Source organism: Chelmon rostratus, chromosome 4 (assembly GCF_017976325.1).
Source record: "Chelmon rostratus isolate fCheRos1 chromosome 4, fCheRos1.pri, whole genome shotgun sequence".
NCBI lineage: Eukaryota > Metazoa > Chordata > Actinopteri > Chaetodontiformes > Chaetodontidae > Chelmon > Chelmon rostratus.
In genome coordinates this window covers 14,269,381-14,291,726 of record NC_055661.1, presented here as the reverse complement: position 1 = coordinate 14,291,726, position 22,346 = coordinate 14,269,381, and the positions used below count along the sequence as shown (strand labels likewise).

The window sequence follows — 22,346 nt, the reverse complement described above, 5'->3', positions numbered from 1 at the left end:
AGCGTCTCCATGACCAAACATTATGGCACAGTTAATGGTTAGGATATTTGTATTTACTCTCCATTAAGTCTAAGCACGCACAGCAACACACACATTCACACACACGCATGCATGCACACACACACAAGCTGTCATAATGAACAAGTGACCTGCACATCACCCACTTCTTCAGCCTCTCACTTAGAGGTAAGCAAACACACACACACACACATCACCAAAAATTATACCTTCAGGCCTCCACAGAGAGGTAGGTAAACATACACACAGAGAGACTAGAGTGGGGCTTTATCATTGGAGAACAATGCCCACCCCCACCCCCCCCCCCCTTTAAACCCATAAAGCAGCTCTCTCGGCCTCTTCACCTGCCTGATTTTATGGATCTCTGCGCTGCAATTAGGCTTTATTAGCCATTCTCTGAATGACACAGCACAATAGTTGCCCTAATTGAATACCAACACATTGATTCGAGGAGAGGCGTTAGCCCTTCAAACTCCTTCAAACTAGGGAGCAGTGGAGGATTTAGGTCAGAAATGTTCACATCACAAGAACAGTAAATGTGCAGGGAGGATTTGTCTTGGTGGTGATTGTCAGAACAATATGGCGGAAATCCTTGAACTAATTCAAATAAAATAAAATAGCCATCTGATCACTATCTGTCCCACCTCTTACTACTATTTGTCACCTGTGATGCACAGAGGTGTTCGCAAACTGAAAAAGAGGATAAAGAAGAAAAATGTAGCCGTTTTTTTGTATTGCTCAGGTGTTTTACTGCAGGCAAAGCAACATGGAAATGCTAGCATGAACATCCTGTATATGATTTGTAAAATATGCTAAATTTAGGATTTGAGAAGAAATTCCTTAAGGATGGACACCAAAACCCAATACTACCTCACATATTATTTTATACTAATTTTATAGTTATGCTAGAGGTGAATCTGAAAAGTAAACACTAGCACTCAACACTCATACCTAAAATTTGCAGTAAAATATGGCAACAAAACTCTTCTGTTTCTACATACAGTAGCTCTCACTGATGTGGTGGATTGTAAACAGAAGTTGAGACTTTCTGCCTAATGCATAAGATGTAGATGTGAAGGTACTGGAGGTGACATCTTAATGTTATGCATGTTGGCAGAGGTGGAGGTGTGTGTTTCTTAGATGGCCTTTTAGCTGTTCTGTGCCATTAGCGCAGTGGTGAATGGTATGGCAGGTTTGTAGAAAGGGACAGGGGTTGGATAAAGGGAGAAGGGAACGGTCCATTGGGTGCAGTTGTGTGTGTATCCGTGTGTGTATATATATGCATGAGTGTGTGTTAGTGGCCAAGGGTCAGCCAGAGGGGATACAATGTGTCTGTCACAACTGACCGCTCCGCGACCACAGACAACAGTCAGCCAGCCGCTACTATTTGTGAGAGTGAGTGTCTGTGTGTGTGTGTGTGTGTGTGTGGATGGGTGTGTGCATGTGTGTTACAGGCGGAGAGAGTAAAAGCAGTCCATCCTCTCACACACACTTTTTTCGCTATCCACACTGTTACAGCCAACCGCACACTGACCCCAGGGTCGGCGTGAGTGTGTGTGTGTGTGTGTGTTTGTGTCTCAGAGGGAGGAGTTAAGCCGTTAACAACCACCACAATCACCCAGGATTCACCTATATTAACAGTGATGTGAACAGAGAAGAGATTGTATAGAGTCAGGTGTGTGTTTGTGTGCTTAAGAGCACCTCTGCCATGAATGACCGCACACTCACCTGGTGCCTGAAACTGTCCCAGTGAGAAGATTTTGTCCTTGTTGTATTCAGATCACCAAGTCTGTATAGGGAATGTGAATGATGGGGTTGATGGAAAAATCCTTCCAAAGATTCTCTGTTATATATCATGTCTCTGTGATGCTTGTTCCATTACTATTCCATCATATATGTGGTGATAAAGCGATGTAGTTTACTCCTGTGTGTACCCATTTTGCCTCAGCTACTGCTCATATGAGAGTCAGTGAATTTCCGCGTCTCCCAGAGTGCTTGTCCAAACTTTTTGTCTTGTGATGCTTTAAATTTAAGCAGCTGTTACTTGTGACACGTCGTGCATGTCAGTGAGTGGCGAGCAGACTGATTTTCCCTTCTGCCATTTCAATATTTTTTTGGAGGAATGCCGACATAAAACTATGAGGCTTTTGACAAGAAAAAAGCAGAAATTACAGAAAAGTCCGAAAACAATATTTTTTTTTCTTCCCCCCTATCCTATTAATCATCTTAGTCAATCAGTAGATTGATCATCTAATCATCAGGTGTGACGTTCCTTTATGGCCTCGCCACTCCAGGATTTAAAACTGCAAAATCATTTAATTCCAATGAAATCCCTGCAATCAGAGGATCCACTCCTGCATAGTGTTCAACTTCACATGTGAATTTGCACCATTGACAAGTCATGCTGATGTGTTAAAAATAGATGGAGCAATCAAAACTCTTTGCTGTTGCAACATTCACTTTTATTTAACCTTCTCTGTGGGAGTAAAAATGAATGAAGATGAATTATTGGACTGCTGGCTTGGTCAGGCTGGCTAGCAAACCATTGGTTAGCCTGCCAACTGCAGCAGGCCCTGCAGGTGATCACTATACCAAGCTTCCACCTCCATGTGTTTTTCTCAGTGTCACATGGTTGGGAACCGCCGCCACGTCAGAAGGCAAAATAGTTTATAACCGGTATGAATAGCCACACAAGGTGGGGTTAAAAAAAATGTCATAGAGATAGAGATAGAGAGAGAGGAGGTGTAGATAAAAGGGCACACTGACAGCCAATGTCAGAATGATGGGAGGGAAGGATGCTACTGTTGATAAAAGAACAGAGAGAGGAGAGGAAGAGTTTCTCCTCGAAGCTGGAGATGGAGAAAAGTTCAGATTTTTCTGAATGAAAATTGTAGACCGCTTGAATCCCCGTTCAGTTTCACACATGAGCACAGCTGGCCAGTTGCTGAAGCAATAGCTGTTTGAAACCCACACTAATATTTTCTCAGCTGGCAATTCAGGCTAATTCAAGAAGTTAAATTCAGAAAAGATACTGGACTTTGATGTGACAAAGACAATACTCACATATGGATGAGAAACAGAACAGTCCTACGCTTTTGAATTTATTTTTATACTCTCAGAGAAGAGGTTAAAGTCTGAACAAGACACCTCTCCTCTGCTCTGCTTTCCCCGCCCCATCTTCTCGCTCTGCCAATAGGAAGAGAACCAGGAAGTTTAGATAAGGTGGGGGTGTGGCCAGCTAGAGTCTCTCTTTGGGACCATGCGGCCTGTTCAGGTGAGTTTGCGTGGTAAGACACAGAGTTGGCTTGTTTTTTGATCTTTTTGGTTGTTTTCCTGTTTTGTTTGCTTCTTGAAGGAAATGTTAGGGTTTGTTTTCCTGCTCTGTTTGCTTTTTGAAGGAAATGGTAGGGTTTGCTGCTTCTTGAAGGAAATGTTAGAAGAGGCTGTTAAATCTAGTCTGTGGTTTAGGCCTCCACCTTCAGCACCTTCTAAATTTTCCACCCCCTACCCGAACAAGGGTCTGTATCCAATCCCTACTTTCATCTTTTGACTCTACCTCTTTATTTTCTATCCCCTACCCGAACCAGGGTTTGTATTCCCACCCCGCTTTTTCTTGGTGCAGTTGGTGAGAGGCAGGGGTAGATGATGGTAGTGTGGCAATCGGCAGTTACATGTGGCATCTAGGCCTGTGGTAGCATTGTAGCAGCTAACAATAGCTAAAGCGGTGAGAGTATGATAGTATCTTAGCAGTTAGTATTGGTAGCTAGCAATTAACATTAACAGTATAGGTGAATCTAGCTTTATTGTCTTCTTCTGTTCCTCTTAGCAGGTAGCGGTTAGCACGTAACATTAGCTAAATGGTAGCATCGGAACTGTATTGTCTTCTTCTGTTCTTCCTAGTGGTTAGCAGTAGCTTTAGCAATAGTTAAATGGTAGCATCGGTACTGGCCACTACCTGGAGCATCTCTGGGTCAGTTGAACGTGGCGGTGCTGTTTGGATTGTGTAGGAGCAGTGTGAACTGGCACTAGGGGGGGTGACTCTGGGACGCCGGAGTTCACTGCCTAACCTCCTGGAGGTGTAGTGGGACTAAGTAGGCGAAACACTGTTGAAGGGAGGTTTCCACCTGATGACCCCCAGAGACGTGTTAGGAATCACTGCTCTTTGGCAGGTATAGAGGCAGATTAGAGCTCCAAGGTTCTTCACTGAGAATGAATCCTCTTTTTGAGCACAAGTATCTTGTGTTTAAATTAACTCAGCTGTGCATCCTCGGATCAGTCCATGACATTTAATAAGAATCTTACATTCAGCAGCAGCAGACATCCTCTGATTTTCTCAGTTGTGCCCTCGCCAAACATCCGCTGTGGAGTAAAGAGTCGCACTTAAACCTGCATGTTAGGAACTGCGGGCCTGTCTGAGGAGAACAATGCCATAAGCTGAAATTCCTTCTGCAGCTGTTCGCACTCACTTATGGGAACCTCCACCTTAGAGCGGGCTATCCTTGGAATCTCACCTGACGATGCTAGCGCTAGTTCCTGTAAACAAACATCCACAGATAAGGGAGTGCAAGGAGCTGATAAGGTGTGTGAAGTTATTAATCTATACACACGTGACAACATAAACACACACTCTACACACACACATAAACACTGTATTTCCACTGAGACATCAGCCTATGGCTTGTTTGGCGACCTGAACACCTGACAGTGTTGGCGGCTGCCATTGTTCCTCCTGCTGGCTCTTGAAAATAGGATCTTATATGAAGCAATGAACAATGACTGTTACATGACCCTTTAATGGATCTAGCAGTCACGCAGCGCTCGTGTGTGTGTGTGTCTAAGTGAGTGTGTTTGTGGGGTCAGATGCATGCATGTAAATGCATCTATGTGCATGCACAGTATTCAGTGCGCCATAACATGAATTAAGGAAAAGCGCTGGTCTTTAAAGTGACACAACAGCTCTCAGGTCCCAGCATGCATTCCTTTCACAGAAGGGCATAACCTGAAATGGACCGTAGTGTCTGGTATTTGTATTGTGAAGAGGAAAATGCTTTCATATCCTTTCCTATTTGACATTTTGGGCTCCGGCCTAATGCTCCTTTACAAATTAATTTACAGTCTGTTCAACGGTAGTTACTTCTAAATGGCCCACATTAAAGAAACAAGTAGAAAGAAAGTCAAGGGTCAACGCTGCGGCAGGCTGACAGTAGATATAACAATTATGCCTCTGTTCCTAAAGAAGTGCTTGGAATAGATCCAAGAAGCAGGCAGATTAATTATCGTCTTGGACATGCCAGACTATGTGTGTGTGTGTGTGGTGTATTACCCACGTTGTGGGGACATAACGCATCCCCATAATTTAAATCAATATACATTTTAGGGAGAAGACCTTGGTTAACGTTAGATTTAGGTTTAGGTTAAGGTAAAGGTTAGGTTTAGGGTTAGGCAAGTGGTGGTTATGGTAAGGGTAAGTCGTCAGGAAATGAATGTAAGTCTATGTAATGTCCCCGAAAGTGATGGAAACATGATAGTGTGCGTGTGTGTGTGTGTGTGTGAGAGAGAGAGAGAGAGAGAGAGAGAGAGATGATGGAGAAGTGGTTAGGTTGTGTGAGTCACAGTTACCGCAGCATATATTCCTGGACATTCTCCGGGCATAATGTTTATACTAGGATGAATTATATATGTGTGTCTGTGTGTCTGTGTGTATGTGCGTTTGCGTGCGTGTGTGTGCTTTCTCACACTTCCCTCTCAACCCTCTCTTGTATTCCATCTTTAACGTATCCGACCTTAATTGTTTTCGTTGTCTTCTCTAATCGTATAATCTTGTCCCACATTGTCTCTCTGCTCTTTATCTGACAGCCTGGTTTCAAACTTTGTAACAAATGCTTTCGATGTCACGAATGTAAATGAAATGTAAAAAGTAAGTTAAGAACAAACACAGTTAACTGCAAAAAATACATTAGCCGATTAAAGTGTTCACTCAGCCATCAGAAAACAGTGACCTGGTATCCAAAATATCTGCCGTTCCCATATCTGTAGGTGCCATAAATCCAGAAATGATGATTGCAGGATGATCCGACCTGCAGTCATGTGCAGTTTCCAAAGTTTTGACATAATTTGTTGGAGTTTCTTGTCCATTTGATAATATGCAGCGTCCCCCGTGAGTGTTAACTGGGTTTAGATTTGGTGACTGCGAGGGTCATAAAATATGATTCACATCTTTTATTTATACTCATCAGACCATTCAGTGACCTCTTATGTCCCGTATGAAAACATGCATTCGTTATGTTCCTCCACTCATTCATTCAGGTTTTTATTGTAATTGGTCACCTGTTTCTCACCCAGTCTTTCATCCAGATTGAACAACTCAGCACAGTGTGATTTACTTCCACTAGTTGACATGCGCAAGTTTTGTAAAATAAGAGGATTTATTTTTAAAACATTAGTATTGGAAGTGAAAAACATTGTCGCTGAATGTAATCTTGGGTTTTGCAGAATATATATATCATATAAACATTGTTGCTCAGCACAAATGGAAAAAAACCCTACACATTTACTGCACTTGGAACATAAAGTGACTTTGAGTCTAAATCTTCATCTCCTCCCTGGACAAGTCAGTGGTCTTTTAACCCATGGCGGCTTCCTCTCTCCTCTTCCCTCGGCTCTTCCCTTTCATTCTGCCCCTCCCCCCCACCTCCCCCCCGTCCTTCTGTCAGAGATGTTAGTGGGACATTTAGCTCTGTCCAGATCTTCTTCTTTCATCCTCTTCTCCTCTCCCCTCCTTCTGTCAGAAACATTAACAGGGCAGCCTTCTGTTCAGTCCCTTGCTTCCCTTTCTCCTTCCACTTTTTCTTCGCCATGCCTTTTACCATCCCTCACTCCGGTGTGACTGACACTTTATCAGACGTGTGGAAGTGCCAAGCCTTGACCTGTTCCATGTCACAGTAGCCCACAGTATTTTTATTAACCTCTTATCTCTTGCTTGCACCACCCCATTTGCCAGCGTTACTGCTGCTATGTCTCGCATATGTTAGAGACAAATTAATTATTATGCCTCTCTGTAAGCACCATAAACAAATTAGACTAAAAGACATAATTGGTCATAATTTGTCTCAAGGGTTGACATGAATGATTTCGAACCAGACTACCCATAAAGCCTCTCTCTTCTTTTAAGAAAGAGCGTGTCGCGACTTATCCCTCCTCACCCTCCCCGATGGCTCCCTGAGGTTATATGTTGTCTGTTTGGCTTCATGAAGAACATAAATATGTGACTCATTCTGCAATCAAAGTCATATTCTCATTTCTCAGAACTGCTCAGTAGTTTTCACAATGTAAATGCAGCACATTCAGCAGGATCTTCACATTTTTTGTCTGGTTCTGCAGTGTTTGTGTCAACAATTCTCTCATATCTGTGTTTCTGTGAGCACATAGATGCCAGTCAAGTCTGAAAATACTCTGCCTGCATGTTTGCCATTTGTATATTTATATCCCCGCTTTTGTTTTTTGTAGAGGAATTAATCATTAAAATGTGCACCCACGTGTGTTTTCCAGCTCGCCTCACTTTTATGTTTTCTCAGCCGTTTGACACGGAGATAACCAAACCCCACAGACAATATCAGCGCCCCTCCACTTAAGGCTGTCAGCAGCAAACTTGCAACACTGAAACCCCTTTACACAAACACGAACACGAACGCACACTCCTTTGTTCCGTCAGAGGGGACAGTTTTTGTTTGATCCCTTGTGAGGTTTATCTCCTAAGCCCAAATGTCAACACTCGCTGTTGACAGACTCGGTTTCCTCCAATAACCCAGTGACTGTCTACATCCTAAGACCTGCAGACCGGCAGGTAACAGCAGTTGACCTGGGCCACAATAGAAAGTCTAAGGGATACAAGATATACTGAGGACTCTGATGGTCAGGAACGAGACAGTGGTGTCATGCAGGAATTATGCCCACACTTCAATTTGTAAATGCATTTTTTTTGCCCCGCTCCATTTTAACCATCTGCAGCAATCGGTTAGCAACATGCATGACCCACAATAGAACGATAATTTATACTTGTACAGTTGTCCTTGTTTTGTTTTTACATGCGGCAGACTTTGCCGTGTAGTCTACCTGCTCTGCAGCAAACAGCAGACAGACACAATTAGCAACTATCAAATGAACGTCGTAAAGCATTTAGCATCTTCAGGAGTTGGTGGAGGGCAAAACTGAGCCTTCTGGATGTGTTAATAGGAATTTTTTTTTTCAGCATATTGATAAGGTGAGAGGATGTCAGCTTTTTGGGGTTAATGCAGTTTTAGGTTTTCCATTTGTTTTTATTATATACAGTTATTTCACATAATCTAAGGCGGGTGTTATACTTTTTGCTAACCACTGTCATCTGTGTCTACTTATTACAGTTTGAAGTGAAGGAGTCTTTTTCCCATGTTTTGTTTACATCAGGCACACTTTGTTGTTTGTGTCACACCACCGCCTTCTTTGTTTTGTTTTATGAGTCATTGCTCCGTATGCTGGGTCCTGCAGTATTTTTAGAGCCAATGACTGTTTACATTAGATCTTCAGTACAGAAAACAGAGGTAGGTGTGTGTGTGGGGGCGTGGGGGGGGTGTATGCATGTGTTTGTATCTCCATTTGTGTGTCAAGGGGGTGGGGGTGGAGGGGTGATTTCCTGGTTATGAATAGCAAGTGTGTGTTGATTATAATTTAATGACGTTAGTGTGTGTGTTACAATTCCAACGCTATTGTTGTCTGGTCAGAACACATCTGTCACACATGTAGGCATACACTCATTCATGAGCACAAACGTGCGAACGCACACTCATAACACACATGCATGCTCAGACCTGCATGCAAGCAGACCAGTATGGGAACGCTTCACATGTCCCCATCAGGTTGTTGTAACCCACAAGGTTACACTTGCAACACACACACACACAAACACACACACACATAATAATGCACTGAAACTCCTCATTACATTAAAAGTGACAATGATTTTTGTGCTTTAATCACTCGCTGTGTGTAAACTTTTGTTTTACAGCTAACAAAGCTGTTGCTGAAAGGGTAGTCAGTGTGTGTGTGTGTGTGTGTTTGTGTTTGTGTGCCCATCAGATAAATCCAAACTTGGAAGTGAAACGTGGCACAGGATTAGTCCAAAGTTTGAGTCATGGTGTCGGCATGACTCCCCTTCTCTTTTGATGTGACTTTTACCACCTCAAACTGTAAAAACGGTCTCCATGTCAATAAGCACCTGGGCGACTCTCTCTGTCTCTCTCTGTCTCTCTCTCCCTCTCTCTGTCTGTCTGTCTGTCTCTCTCTCTTTCTGTCTCTCTCTGTCTGTCTGTCGGTCTCTCTCTTTCTGACTCTCTCTCTCTGTCTGTCTCTTAGCCTCTGTGAAACAGTTCAGTTTTCAGTTTCAATGATTTTAATGTAGTTGTGAATAAGAAACAAACCTTGTGTGCGCCGAACTGTCTGCTTGTCTGTTGTCTGTCTTTGTGTTGACCTCTCTTTTATCCTTTCCTTCTTTCTCTTTGTCCCTCATTCCATTTCACCAGTGCACCCACTATGTCTCTCTCTCTGTCCCCCTCTCTCTGTCTCTCTCTCTCTCTCTCTCTCTCTCTCTCTCTCCACACAGGTTAATCATTCCAGCAGTGCTATCTTGCCAGAGAAGGCCTTATCAGTCTCTGTGTGTCATTTTCTAACCTAACCTGCACCCACCCCTCTCTCTCAGCCTCCTGCCCCTACTTGTCCTCTCCCCCTTGTCATCCTCTGACTCCACCCACTACTGGTTGCAAGTTACCCAGCTCCAGCCAATCACAGTCCAACATTTAGAGTGCTTTGCTGATTGGTGGGAGCTCCTGCACCCTGTCAACATTTTGGTTGATGTGCTGGTCACCAAATGATGATGAAAAAGAATCTGTATCTGTGTGTTTATGCCATGGAGGCTGGGTGAAATAAACCGCAGGAGAATGCAGTTATTTTCAAAATAAAGGTTCACAACAACTTTAGTTTATTTAATTTGAGTGAATTTACTTTTTTTATTACAATGTATTGTCAGTAAAAGCATTGCATCCCACTTCTTTGACACTTCTGCTGGAAGGAACAGAGACTCCAGGTGAATATGTGAGAAGGAAATTATTCAGCAGGGGTGAAATAAATGGGACATTTCCGGTAAGGAGACATTGAAGAAACAGTAGTGGGAACTCACAGTGTGTGTGTGTGTGTGTGTGTGTGTTGGGAGTGGTGGTGATCAGTTTAGTCCCATAGAGGACCTGATCTGGGCAAGGGAGCTCGTTCTGTGTGTGCTGACCATAGATTTCCTTTTGTCCAAGCCAGCTGCAGTTATACTAGCTGCTGCTGTATTTTCGGCACAATGCACTTGTTAACTGACACATTTCTGTCTGTTGGATTTATAATGCCTTGTAGCCAACATTGTCTTAGTCATATAAACTTTTAGAAAGCAAATTTTATTGAAATGACTGAAATAACATCTGGATCGCACATGAGGATATTTGAAAAGAAGAGGAAAAACTAACATGAGCGTTAATATGGCTTTTTAGAGCCTCCCAGAGATAATGTGGTATAATTTCACAGTTCTGCACATAATTTTTATGTGTAATGAACTGCAGTTTAAGTGATGCTGTAGAAATGAAATGCAACAGGTCAGGCTGTGGGAAAGTCAATAAAACTGATTTTCTAAAGGTCTCTCTCAGAAATTCAATGCAATGGTTACAAATTCTATAAATAATAAAAAAAACAGAGAAAGTACATTAAGGAATTTATTTAAACAATGTAGTGAATACAAAAGTCTAGTAAAAAAAAATCTTATTTTAGGATCTGTATGTTTATATTTCCTCCTCTCTTGCTACAATAACATTGTCTTGCAGGTTGATCTTAAATTAAAAAGGGGAAATTCTTTGAGCTCATTTTAAAGAGGTCCTTTTGTTATTTTTAACGACTGGAGTTCGTGTGTGTGTGCGTGCGTTTGTGTGTGTTTGTGTGCGTGTGCGTGCGTGCGTGCGTGCAGCTCGCCCACTGCGACCCTTCAGGTGTGTCTGGCGGTCTTCCCCGTGACTTTTCCGTGTCTGCCCCTGCTCGTGCTCACCGACTCAGACCAAAGACAAGGATCCACAGTGTTTAATTGAACTGAAATAAGTGTGCGTGTTGAAGCGCGTTGGGGGGCGACTTTATGTGGACGTGGACGCATAATTATTTTTATTTCATCTGTGTGTGTTTCATTTGGAATAGGCTAATATAGCCCGAGTCTGACGTCAGATCACTAATTGATCCCTGCTCAGCCAATTACTGGTAATAATTCAGAGGCGAAGGTATAATTTATTGCGTAAGGGGGATGATTTGATCCGAAAATAAAGGCCGTTTTAAGCCTGAGGCCGGCGATGCTCACGTTTTCGCAAAATTGAACAAACAAACCCAAAAGCCACCAATGCTACAGAGATTATTTTACATATTTTTATTCTTATGGGTCTCATACAGAATTCACTACGTCCTTCACCTGCATTTAAAACTGGATAGCCCTGTTTGAGAAAGAGAAAGAAAGAAAGAAAGAAAGAAAGAAAGAAAGAAAGAAAGAAAGAAAGAAAGAAATTGTATTTGACCATATCTTATGACTTTTTAATGGTCACGGGGGGATCGTTACTGTAGGCTAGGTTAGAAGCAGAGAACATGATGCTAAAATTGATTATTGAGGTTAAGTAAAAGTTGCAATAAAATTATTACAACAGGCAGTATATATAAAAAGATGTCGAGATTAACAAAAGAAAAATAAAACTTGACATTATAGAAGCGTGTGTGCCCGCGTTCATGTGTGCGTGCGTGTGCTGCATTACGCTCCTGTTGGAGCACGCTCCAACCCACATACCTTGCGCGCTGCCTTTGCGCTCCGTGCGCTCGTGGGGAGTCTGCTCTCGCATGCAGTTGCATCACCTCGCTTGATTTCCTTGTTCTCTCGCCGCTTTTAAAGTCCATCATTAACGGGATTAATCAGCTGAGATTTTGGAGAGATAGAACTGGAGGGTTTGAGGCGATGTTTCCCGGTCTCCTCGTCTGATTGGACCTGGGAAAGATGATGTCAGACGACCGCATGCGCCCCGGATTGGAGAGAGCGGAGTAAACAAAGCCGCGAGGAGGAGAGGTCTCCACATCTCCAGACAGTCCGACCGACACACCGAATCCGACTTTACGCACAGGAGAGGGCGGCCCCGGCGGCGCGTACTCGTCTGCTAAAGGCTGAAAGTAACACTAACAGCCGCACTTTAACGGGTTACCCGCTTAAAAGACTTTTGGAAAAGCTAAAGGGAAACTTAATCGTCTTCTAACTCGGACGCTGTGCAGTTTTCTCGTTTGAGCAAGAGACTGATTCCCTAAGTCGGCGCGCAACTGTTCGAAAAGTAGGCTGAATGAATCGTGTGAATTCTGCGTTATTACCGCTGTTCTTTGCGCAAATGTAATTATGAGAAAATACACGAGTGAAGTCAAATCAGAGCAGACGCGCACCGGCTGTGCAACCCGGCCGCTGGGAGACAGAATCGTTTGAATCAGGCTTCACATTCAGAGCATTTCCCGGTAACTGGAAGACAGAGCGAGACAGAAAGTGAGAAATTAAGAGCCAAAAAGACATTTGGGACACTTTGAGGCGTGTTTGTGGGGACGTCTGCCTCTCACGTCCAGGCGTCCCGCCGAGCGGTGCGGAGTCTCCAGCTCAGGCCGGCAGCGCTGACATGCTGCCCAAAGTCGAGACTGATTCCCTGGGACTCTCTCGATCGTATGGGGAACAAGGGCACATGCCAAGGAACATGCAAGGTAAGAGCTATCATTCCATTTTCACCTCTTCAGTCTGCAGCGTAGTTTCGTACGCTTCCACAGAAGTCGATTTACGGAGCGTTATCGGACTGAAGGTCCTCAGCGCGTACCTCAATGTCACCAAAAGTTTTGATCACGCTTATATCCGGCACACTCATTCGGACAATGTAGGTTAATCACTGATGTCTGTCAATATGAGCTATTCAAGTATGATGAACGTGTAAAACTATTCGACGGTCATTCGTTTATAGACATTTTTGAAATTTTACTGTTATGCTTTTATAGTACGTTTCCGTTACTTTCTCTGAATCTTTATTCTGACATAATAATTAGAGAGCATGATTGCAGATCAAACTTGGAAACACTTTTCTAAGGTTTGGCTCGTGATCAAAAGATGATTATATGCTCAGCTGTCAGTCACGCTGGAAGTGTGCGGGCGCCCGGTGCGTAAAAACGGTGAGACAGAGCAGAGGAGACCTGTCTGCGTACTGACAAGCAGACCTGATTCGTGATTTAGTCTGTATGCAAAGAGCAGTTAAGGCAGAGTTGTTGACAATTCATCCAAAAGGAGTGAAAAAAAAAACCGCTACAGAGCAGAATTGTAGGGATTTCATTTCGTTATTAACCTCGGGACAGTGAACTTTAGCGTAAGAAGTCCGTTAATTCTGCTCTGATTTATACTTTATGGACACTGTAAAATGCTCGTAATTCTGTGAAAAATAAATGCAAATTAATATAGATTTTGTTTCGCTCTTAACAAATTTCTGTTTTGTAATTTCTAAAATATTGGCCTAAAAATGTAATACAATTTCAAAATCAGGTTGAACGAAATTATAAAGAGGTCCCAAATGTCGCTTTATGATGCCTTACTGATTGAGTTTTTTATTATTAATAATTTTTTTATGATGATTTTTCCTTCTCACTAATGATGTCACGCATTTACAGAATAATTGCTTGATTAATTGAATGTGGGACGTTACGTTTCAAAACTGTGTCGCTTTGATTGAGAAAAAAAGTTTGCAGTTTGTATATGTATTAAAATTCCCCGCGGCACGCGTTAAAATAATCCTTTTATTTATCGGTTTGAATCTGTTTAATTTAAAGAGGGACTGACTCTCCTGACAAGATGAACTCACGTATCCCCCTCACCCCCCTGATGTCATTTCACAGCGATATGAGCGGGCAATCAATTAGCCCGGTCCTGGTTTATGACAGGCTGATAACATATACTCACAAGACAAGGGGTGGCCTGTTAGAGAGCCCGTTATCTACTTTTACGCATGGCTAAAACAAGGTAGCTCGGACTAGAAGGGCTTTCTCTCGGACAGCGTTTTTTGACAAATGTTGCAGCTTTTTATTTATTTAATTTTTTATTTTTGGAAATTGCTTGAGCAAGTGGCCGTCGAGGTGAGAGCCGGCAGGTGAGAGGCTGATTGGACCGGTGTGCTTCCGCACCTTCTAAAGCAGTGGAAGCTGCACGCGCTCTGTTTGCGCAAACCTCCGCTTGTTTGATAAGCAGGCATGCAATTTCCCCGCATGTTGACATCAGAAAAAGTACGGCTGTCTTTTGAAATGACACAATCCATCTTCCTGGACTGTTTTAATTTCTTATAAAGTGAACACGTGGTCTTTAACATAGCAGCAGCATGGAGAGTGTACATTTTGAATGTGGATGAAACCCTGAAAGACAAATATACTTCATTTGTGGCGTTAATTTAGGACTAGAGGTGCTCATTTATTTATTTTAAATTACCGCCGTTTCTTTCGCCACATAACTGCAGCCACTGCCTCGTGGATGTTTATTTCCTTTCTGAAAATGGGTCCAAACCTGCGGCTGTCCCGCGTCACGAGAACAGGCCTTGCAGACCCTCTCCCTTACGCGCTCTGAAGCAGGAGAAATTTCGGAAATGGAGTTTGCTTTGAGCTTCTGTGGGGGGGTAAAAGCGGCAGCTCGGTGGAACTTGTTGCTTCAGCTGGAATATGCAGCGCGGATCCCAGCAGGGCAACGCGCTAACTAACCAGAAATCATGTCTAATTAAAAGGTCTAAGTGAGCAGACGAGTGGGGGTTTGAAGCAGAGCAGTGACAGCCTGGATGTCAAGGCCCTGGAAAGGCGTCTGGTTGACAAAATATTTCCACTTTTACGGCCACATCCACTGAGCTTTTCCTGTTTGATCCTGGCTGCTATTTTATGATTAGAACCATAAATGCTTTTGTAACTGTTGTAAATGTCAGCCTGGCTGTTTGCTCAGCGCTGTCACACACACTCTTATCAATGCAACTATGTCCAATTCGCAAGCCAGAGGGAGGCTACAAACACATCGCAATGACATCCGAATTGTTTAGAATATTGAGTCCTAAATCATGACAAAAATGAAATGGGGAAAAAATATGCAAATGTTGTGAAATTCCAGTAATTTGAAAAGTTGATTTTAAATTGCAGTAATTGCAATTGCTCCTCATTCTCAATGTCGCTGCGTTGGAAACAAGAGAAATGTTCATATTTAGCGCTTGTAAAATGGACTAGTTTTTCCAGCGCACGCAGAAAGTCGCATAAAACGTTGCGTCTGCTTTTGCGCCAACCAAACACATAAAAAAAAAAGAGAGAGAGAAATTAAAGCAATTTGTTTCGGAGCATTGCGAGTTATTCTTGGAGAGGGAAAAATGCTGTTGGTTGAAGTTGGGTTTGGATGTTTTTCTCCTCGCCTGCAGAGATAAGGGCTTTCTCTGTGTGTCTTCATTTGTCTGTGGGCGGTAACATTTTCTCCTCCAATCCTTAACTCTAATATCTCTCCATTTCCCCCAGCGATTTCACGACTTAGACGCATGCATATTTATGAGGCTCACTTTCATGCGCTTTTTTTTTTTTCTTTTTTTGTATTTTTTGGCTCCTGTCTGCTGCGAGTATAGAAGGAAAAGGCGGCAACAAGGAGAAATAAATGCTTGCGCTCTTTCAACTCTTTCCAAAAATCGACTATTCATCGTCTTTCCCCTCCTCAAATTAGACCTCTAAATGTCCAACGGAACTTATACGAAAAAAAAAGTTGCGTCCCGTGGTCCGTCCTGATGGATGGAAAGTGGGCTTTTGGAAAAGAGATTGCTCGGCACTGAAATAGACTTCTCTCTGTGTGTCCGTGTCTCATCCGCAGCACCCCAGTTAAAAATGATGGACTACTCATATGACGAAGACTTGGACGAGATGTGTCCCGTGTGCGGAGACAAGGTTTCAGGATATCACTACGGGCTTTTGACCTGCGAGAGCTGCAAGGTTAGTGCCCTCATTCTGCCCGGTGGGAAACCATTACACTGTTACAATACACACAAAAAAGTGTCCTCATGGTGACCCGTATCTGCTTTGATATCTCACATATTACTAGTGTCTAGCTTTTTTTTTCTCTTTTCTTTTTTTAGGTGGTGAGGTCTTAGTTATTTGGCTGCCTAATTAATTCTATTATTATAAAGTTGCTGTAGTGCATTAGAGCCGTCAGTGTTAGGTTCACAGTGGCTGAACATGGTTTGCTCATATTGTAATCGTGTGTGTGCAGTGTTCAGTAGTCAATGTGCTCTTTGGCATTTTTAGTTATTATTTTTCTTGAATGTTGCAGGCACAGCCATCTTTGCAATGTGTATTTTAAACACATTCCACAGATAGTAACACTACAGCTCTTCTCTACCCCGCTTTATGTCAGTGTATTAACCTCTCTGTTCATCTATGGGGATGCACTTTTTCTTTACTCAAGGCATTTTCTTGCCCAGAGTCACTTGCAACAAGTGTAACTAAAGGATCCAGTTCCTCATCATTAACACTGCAGGAAAAGCAAAGGTAAAGAGGCCGAGGGTCAAATATTGTTGTGACAATTGATCTAAGAAACTCTTCCTGTGAGTGTCAGAGGATTTTGTAAAGCGGTGGACGGCTTGGCAAAGGAACAGGAGTTCAAAAGCATGCAAAGGGGTTTTGTGATTTTTGCAACCAGCAAACACTGGAGGCGGAGAGGAGGAGGATTCAACCCAGGAAGCAAAGTACACAATAATACAGACTCTGTTTGTGCAAGCCCGTATCCGACTGTCTGAAACTCTCATCACAAGTTCATTAAGAGAGCAGCAGCGTTGTCTGCTTGCAGAAATTTTCCGTACACATTAATAATGAGGCAAACGCAAAGCAAACTGTTGCTGCAATAAATTTGAGCCCTATCAACAAGCTGTTTGTCCCTCTCTGTCTTTTCACGGCTCTCCTCAACACTGAGCTAATAGGCTTTACCCAAGTTTTTTGTTGGCCCAGTAAAGCTGTCAGCACAAAATTAAGCTAAGACAAATGTCTCTGTGTTAACACTATTCAGTGTAAAATTGCAGCTCACAGTATTGATGCCGCAGCGCACATTTCTTGCCTATGTGGTCATTATTCAAAGCAGATGTTATAGATTTTATCCCATATTATTGACCTTGAGATGCTCAGCACTTGCTTGAAGGGAGACGTCAGTGACATCTCTGCTGCTTTTCAGCCTCAGCACAGGCTTTTCCCAGTTTAGAAACGCTCCGGTGTGCGTGTGTGTGTCTGTGTGTGTGTGCATGCTGGATGGAGATGAAGAGGTATTTTCTAAAGTGTTGCATATCCTTGTTGAAACATGAATAATATTGATAATTACCTGCAGTCATTGATTTTCTTTTAAATGCAGGCAATTCAGTAATTAGCACAATTTTCAGGGCTGGGCGGATGTATCAGTTTGTTCACATGTTACAGGCTCACATTGGCATTAAATATCTTGTGTGCGGTGCAATCCATCTCCAGTGGAATGGAGGTGCTTGCCCTGGCCACAGCTGGAAAACCCAGCAGTTAAATTTTATTCTTAGTTTTCTATTAAAATGAAAATATGTCTGTTTCAGTTTTCACTACCAGAGTGAGATTCTCATTTTCCAACTTTGTGGTATCAGATTTTGGAAATGCTTAATCATTTCTTGCGAGTTTTTAGATGGAATCTAATTTGGGTGTATTGGAAAATAGCCTCTCCGTCCTCCTCGCACGCTCTCACCCCCCCTTTGCTTACACCCTTCAACCCCCAGAAACTCAGTATATTCAGGTCAGATTTTTTTGAGCTCAGGTTGTGTTGCCAGTTTCGGGCTGAGGGGGAAACGCATATGCAGAAAGAGCGAAAGCATGAATCACACAAGTAAAGATTCCTTAACCCCCTCATAATCCTACCACCTCCCCGAACACACACACACACACATACACACACACTGCCTTTTATTCATACACACAGTGTTAGTTCATACTACACACCAGCCCACATAAAGTAAACATGGTGCCACATCATACCTGTAGGAATAACAACAACAAGCTGAAACAGGCTTCATGGCGCTCATTGTGCACACACAGGTTCAAACCCTGCACGCTTCATTTTAGGAGACTGACTTGCAGAAATAAAGCAAGATTAATACAAGCAAAGCACGTTGAGGTCAAAGGGATCGCTGTGGTTTTTTGAAGCTCGACAGAACACATATTAGAGCCTGTAAAGCGTGTGGCAGACAGGGATCAGAGGAGACAGAGTGGTGATGTGTGTATACTTTTCCTGCTTCTTTGATGGACTTGCTGGCCAGTATTGACATGAAGTAAACAGTTTCCTGGTTGCTTTTGTTATGCAGAGCGAGTGCAGTTGTTTAGGCTGGAATTCCAAGGTCAGGAAAACCCAGTTGCGCAGATAATTGATCAAATTAAAATTGTGCATCACTTCTACGAATATCCACTTTACAACACACAGTTCCAGCTTGTTGTGATGATTTCAGATTTTAGGTTAATTTGTGACATTTTTGGGCTGTAAGTGAGAAATTTTGCGATTTTTTTAATGGCAGCAGAAACAGACAGAATTTGCTCGCAGCAATCCTTTTATGAACAAAAGTCAGCCCTGACAAGTGCTTACTCTCGGTTAGAGCTGCCAGTCAAATGAAAGCTTTGCAGTTAAATGTTGTCCGCTTAATCTCCAGATGTGATATTGTGTGGTTTTTAAAGCGTGCTACAATCCAGCTCGGTTCAGATATTTATAGCACAAGCTGTGCACTAAATGGAAAATTGGAGAGAAAGTTCTCTCTGAAGCATGGATTTTTTAGCACCCAGAAAGTCGATAATCCAAAACCGAGTGCAGTGGATTTTTTTTCTTTTTTGGGGGGGGGACGGATCAGGCAATGCAGATTGTCAATTAAATTTCTGTTTGGTGAGATATTGACAGCAGCATGTTCTTTTTTATTTTTTTTAAAGACCAGGTTTAAGGATTCTCCTCCTAGGTTATGGATCTAGAATACGTTAATACCATCTTCCCCTCGTTTGATTTTCGCTGCTGCTGCTTATAATTAATTCCACGTTGCAGGTATGAATCTCTGTAATCCCGGAACTGTGAATTATGGATTTAATTTATTGGATCTTTTGGACTCCTGTGCTCATATTTTTCAATAATTAAGTAGAGAACTGAAAAGATGCTTTCCCTCGTAAATTCTAGCGACGTGAACAGAGAATATTGAGAATAGTAATGTAATTTTGACAGGACGCACATTTTTATCCCCTTTATAAAGTAGTTGATAATGCAGCTAAAACACTCAGTGAGGCAAGTATGTAGAGAATTTATGTTTTGCTAATTTGTTCAAAGCTGAATTAAATGATGCTGCTGATGATGTAAGTGTACTTTTATGAATAATTTCCTTGTGTGGCTCAATCAGAAAGTATTACAAATTTACAGAAAACTTTCTGTAAATTTCTGAAATTTGATTCATTTGTTAAATGTGTGTATTCATGCCCTGCTTTGTATGCTGTATGTGTGTGTGTGTGTGTGTGTGTGTGTGTGTCCATAAAGCATCACATCAATTGGAGTATAGCTTTCAAAGTTCATTCTGTGTGTGTGTGTGTGTGTGTGTCTGTGTGTGTGTGTGTGTTATCCATTAAGCCTGTCCCTCTCCATCTGTCTGGGAGTGTGAATGGGCCAATTACCATCGCATTGCAGGGGTCAAGCGGGTTGACGTCTTAATTGGTTCTCTCCGTAGGGCTTCTTCAAGCGCACCGTCCAGAACAACAAGCGCTACACATGTATAGAGAACCAGAGCTGCCAGATTGACAAGACCCAGAGGAAACGCTGCCCATACTGCCGCTTCCAAAAGTGCCTCAACGTCGGCATGAAGCTAGAAGGTACAGCAACATGTTTACATTTTTACAGTTCAGGTGTTTGGCTCACGGCAGAATGACGCCACGAGTGTTTGCTGGTGTTTTGCATCTGTGATTCAGTGTGTTTCCAGTTTAAGACATGAGGCTGCGATGAGATGTAGCGCAGGGAGAGATGTTCAGAAGTGTTTCAAAGTGAAAAGCTGGCTGAGTAGATAATAATGTGAGGCTGTCAAAAGCTTTGGTTTCTTCAAAATAGATTACCAGGACACAGTCGCTGCATGAAGGAGAGAGAGTTTTCATGTCCAAGCAGCCAATGATTAAAACAGACTGGCCGCTGGGAGTTCAGTGTCTTGCTCAAAGGCTCTCAGACAGAACAGATGGCTGTTATTAGTACTGCACATGTGGCGGACCAGTCACCAGCAGTGGAAGAAGTGTTCAGATACCTTTACTTAAGTGAAAGTAGCTGTATTAGACTCTGAAAATACTGAGTACTGTAAATGTCATGCAGGAATAAGTAGTATTATTAGCAAAGCATGCTTTAAGTATCAAAACTAATCATGAATGAGAAAAATATCCCAATGTGAGTTATATACTATTATATATTATATTATTGGAATATTTAACCACATACTGATGGGTTTAATTTATAACAGTGAATTATATTTTACTAGATAATCAAATGTGCAGTGACCACTGTAGTAACTAAAGTTGACAAATGAACGTAGTGGAGGAAAAAGTGCCGTATTTCCTTTGAACTGTGATAGAGTAGAAGGATAAAGTGGACTAAAATGTGGAATGCTCAAGTAAAGTACCTCAAATCTGTACTCAAGTGCAGCACTTGGGTAAATGTACTAAGTTACATTCCACCACTGCCACATGGCCTCCAAATGCAGCAGACTGCAGACTCAAGTTCACCAGAAGTGTTTAAAAATGATGTTAGTATTTATCTTTTTTAGTGTGCATACTGTACTGTTTATTCTGTACCATTTCATGAATACTTTACTGCAGATTTAGTCTATTCTGGGGTTTCACAGTAAACACGGTTCACTAGAACTAGAACAGTATGCATCTTTTTAAAAGCATCTTTTGCATTCTGCTTGCTGCATCGTATGGTTTTCGAGATATGACGCCTGTTTGCAATTACAGTCACTGAAAGTTGTGGAGGGGACAGTTACAGCACGGAGCAGCTAAAATTAAAGGTTGACATGGGCTTCCACAGAGGTGCTTTTAAAAAGTCTACCGGCGTTCTGGTGACACGACACAGCGAGCCTTTCCCCTTCCATTCACAACTGAACACAGCTAATCGTAGCACATTAAGTTTTTTTTTTTTTTTGGAAACCCAGAGTGAAAATCTTCTTCCAAGAACAATTTGCATGTGAATAGTTTCCTTCCAAACTGAGATGTCCACCATTTAAAAACGGTTAATACCCGCTCTGACATAATGATTGCCTGTATGAAAGGAGAGGATTATATTTATTTAACCGTTTAACAGTGGATATCTCAGTAACATCTGTTCTCCAAAATGTATACCTAGAACTTTGTGAAGTGAAACCTTTCATTTCTGCTACAGTGTTGAAATCCAACATTGCTTATTAGTATTTAAGATGGGGACAGGGGGAGTTGGGGGGTATCTGGTAGCTGCGTTGCACTTAAACTTGCCAGACAGAGTAATAGATAAAATATTAAACTTGGCGGCAGGGCGAGAATGGTAATGATGATACTTTTGGCCGGCCGTTTCGAGGCCTCTTTGTTTAATTTGAACGCAGCTCAGAAGCTTGTTCAAACACGGCTGTACAGAAGTGACAGGACGGCAGGGCAAGAAACATTCTTCCAATGTTCAAAGATAATATTTAAAATCAATTATTTTTCCACACATGAGCTAACAAGTTTTACTCTGAAATTGCTAATTTTGGGTTTGATAAAGCGACCTGAAGGTCACGTTTGAATAAGTGTAGAATAGAGGGTTTAAACGCTGAAGGTGAACAGTTATTATTTTGTTAACCTAGAGGTTAAGTTACAATGTTGTCCTTTAAAAATACTGCAAATTGTTTTACTTTGTGCAGTCTTTTAATAAGAGCAGGTGTTGCTATTCATACAGTCTCTAATATTGAAACAAAATTCTTCATGCTTTTGTAAATTAAACCAAATTAAAAGTCCCTGAGCTCCTGAAATGATCGCATGCAATTGAGAAGAGTTAATGTGTTAAAGAAATAAGACCCCGGGAGAGTGAAAGTAGAGCAAAGACAGCCTAACTAAAATCTTTCCGGAGGCTTCTTCTCCCTTTACCTGCCATGTGCGCTGTAATTAATTGCCGTTAATTGTGAATGGCCGCTGGGCAGAATGTCCCGGCTTGTCACTTTCCAGCT

General features: G+C 42.2%; 1 protein-coding gene across 1 annotated transcript in view; it reads left to right on the top strand.

Moving 5' to 3' along the window:
* Positions 1 to 12,206: 12,206 nt before the first annotated feature.
* Positions 12,207 to 22,346, top strand: part of nr5a2 (nuclear receptor subfamily 5, group A, member 2) — a 67,656-nt gene continuing 57,516 nt past the window's right edge. The window contains exons 1-3 of the mRNA XM_041934638.1: positions 12,207 to 12,837; positions 15,986 to 16,104; positions 19,863 to 20,004. Coding sequence (XP_041790572.1) covers positions 12,756 to 12,837; positions 15,986 to 16,104; positions 19,863 to 20,004 — 343 coding nt within the window. The 5' untranslated portion in view covers positions 12,207 to 12,755. The remainder of the gene's footprint in view (positions 12,838 to 15,985; positions 16,105 to 19,862; positions 20,005 to 22,346) is intronic.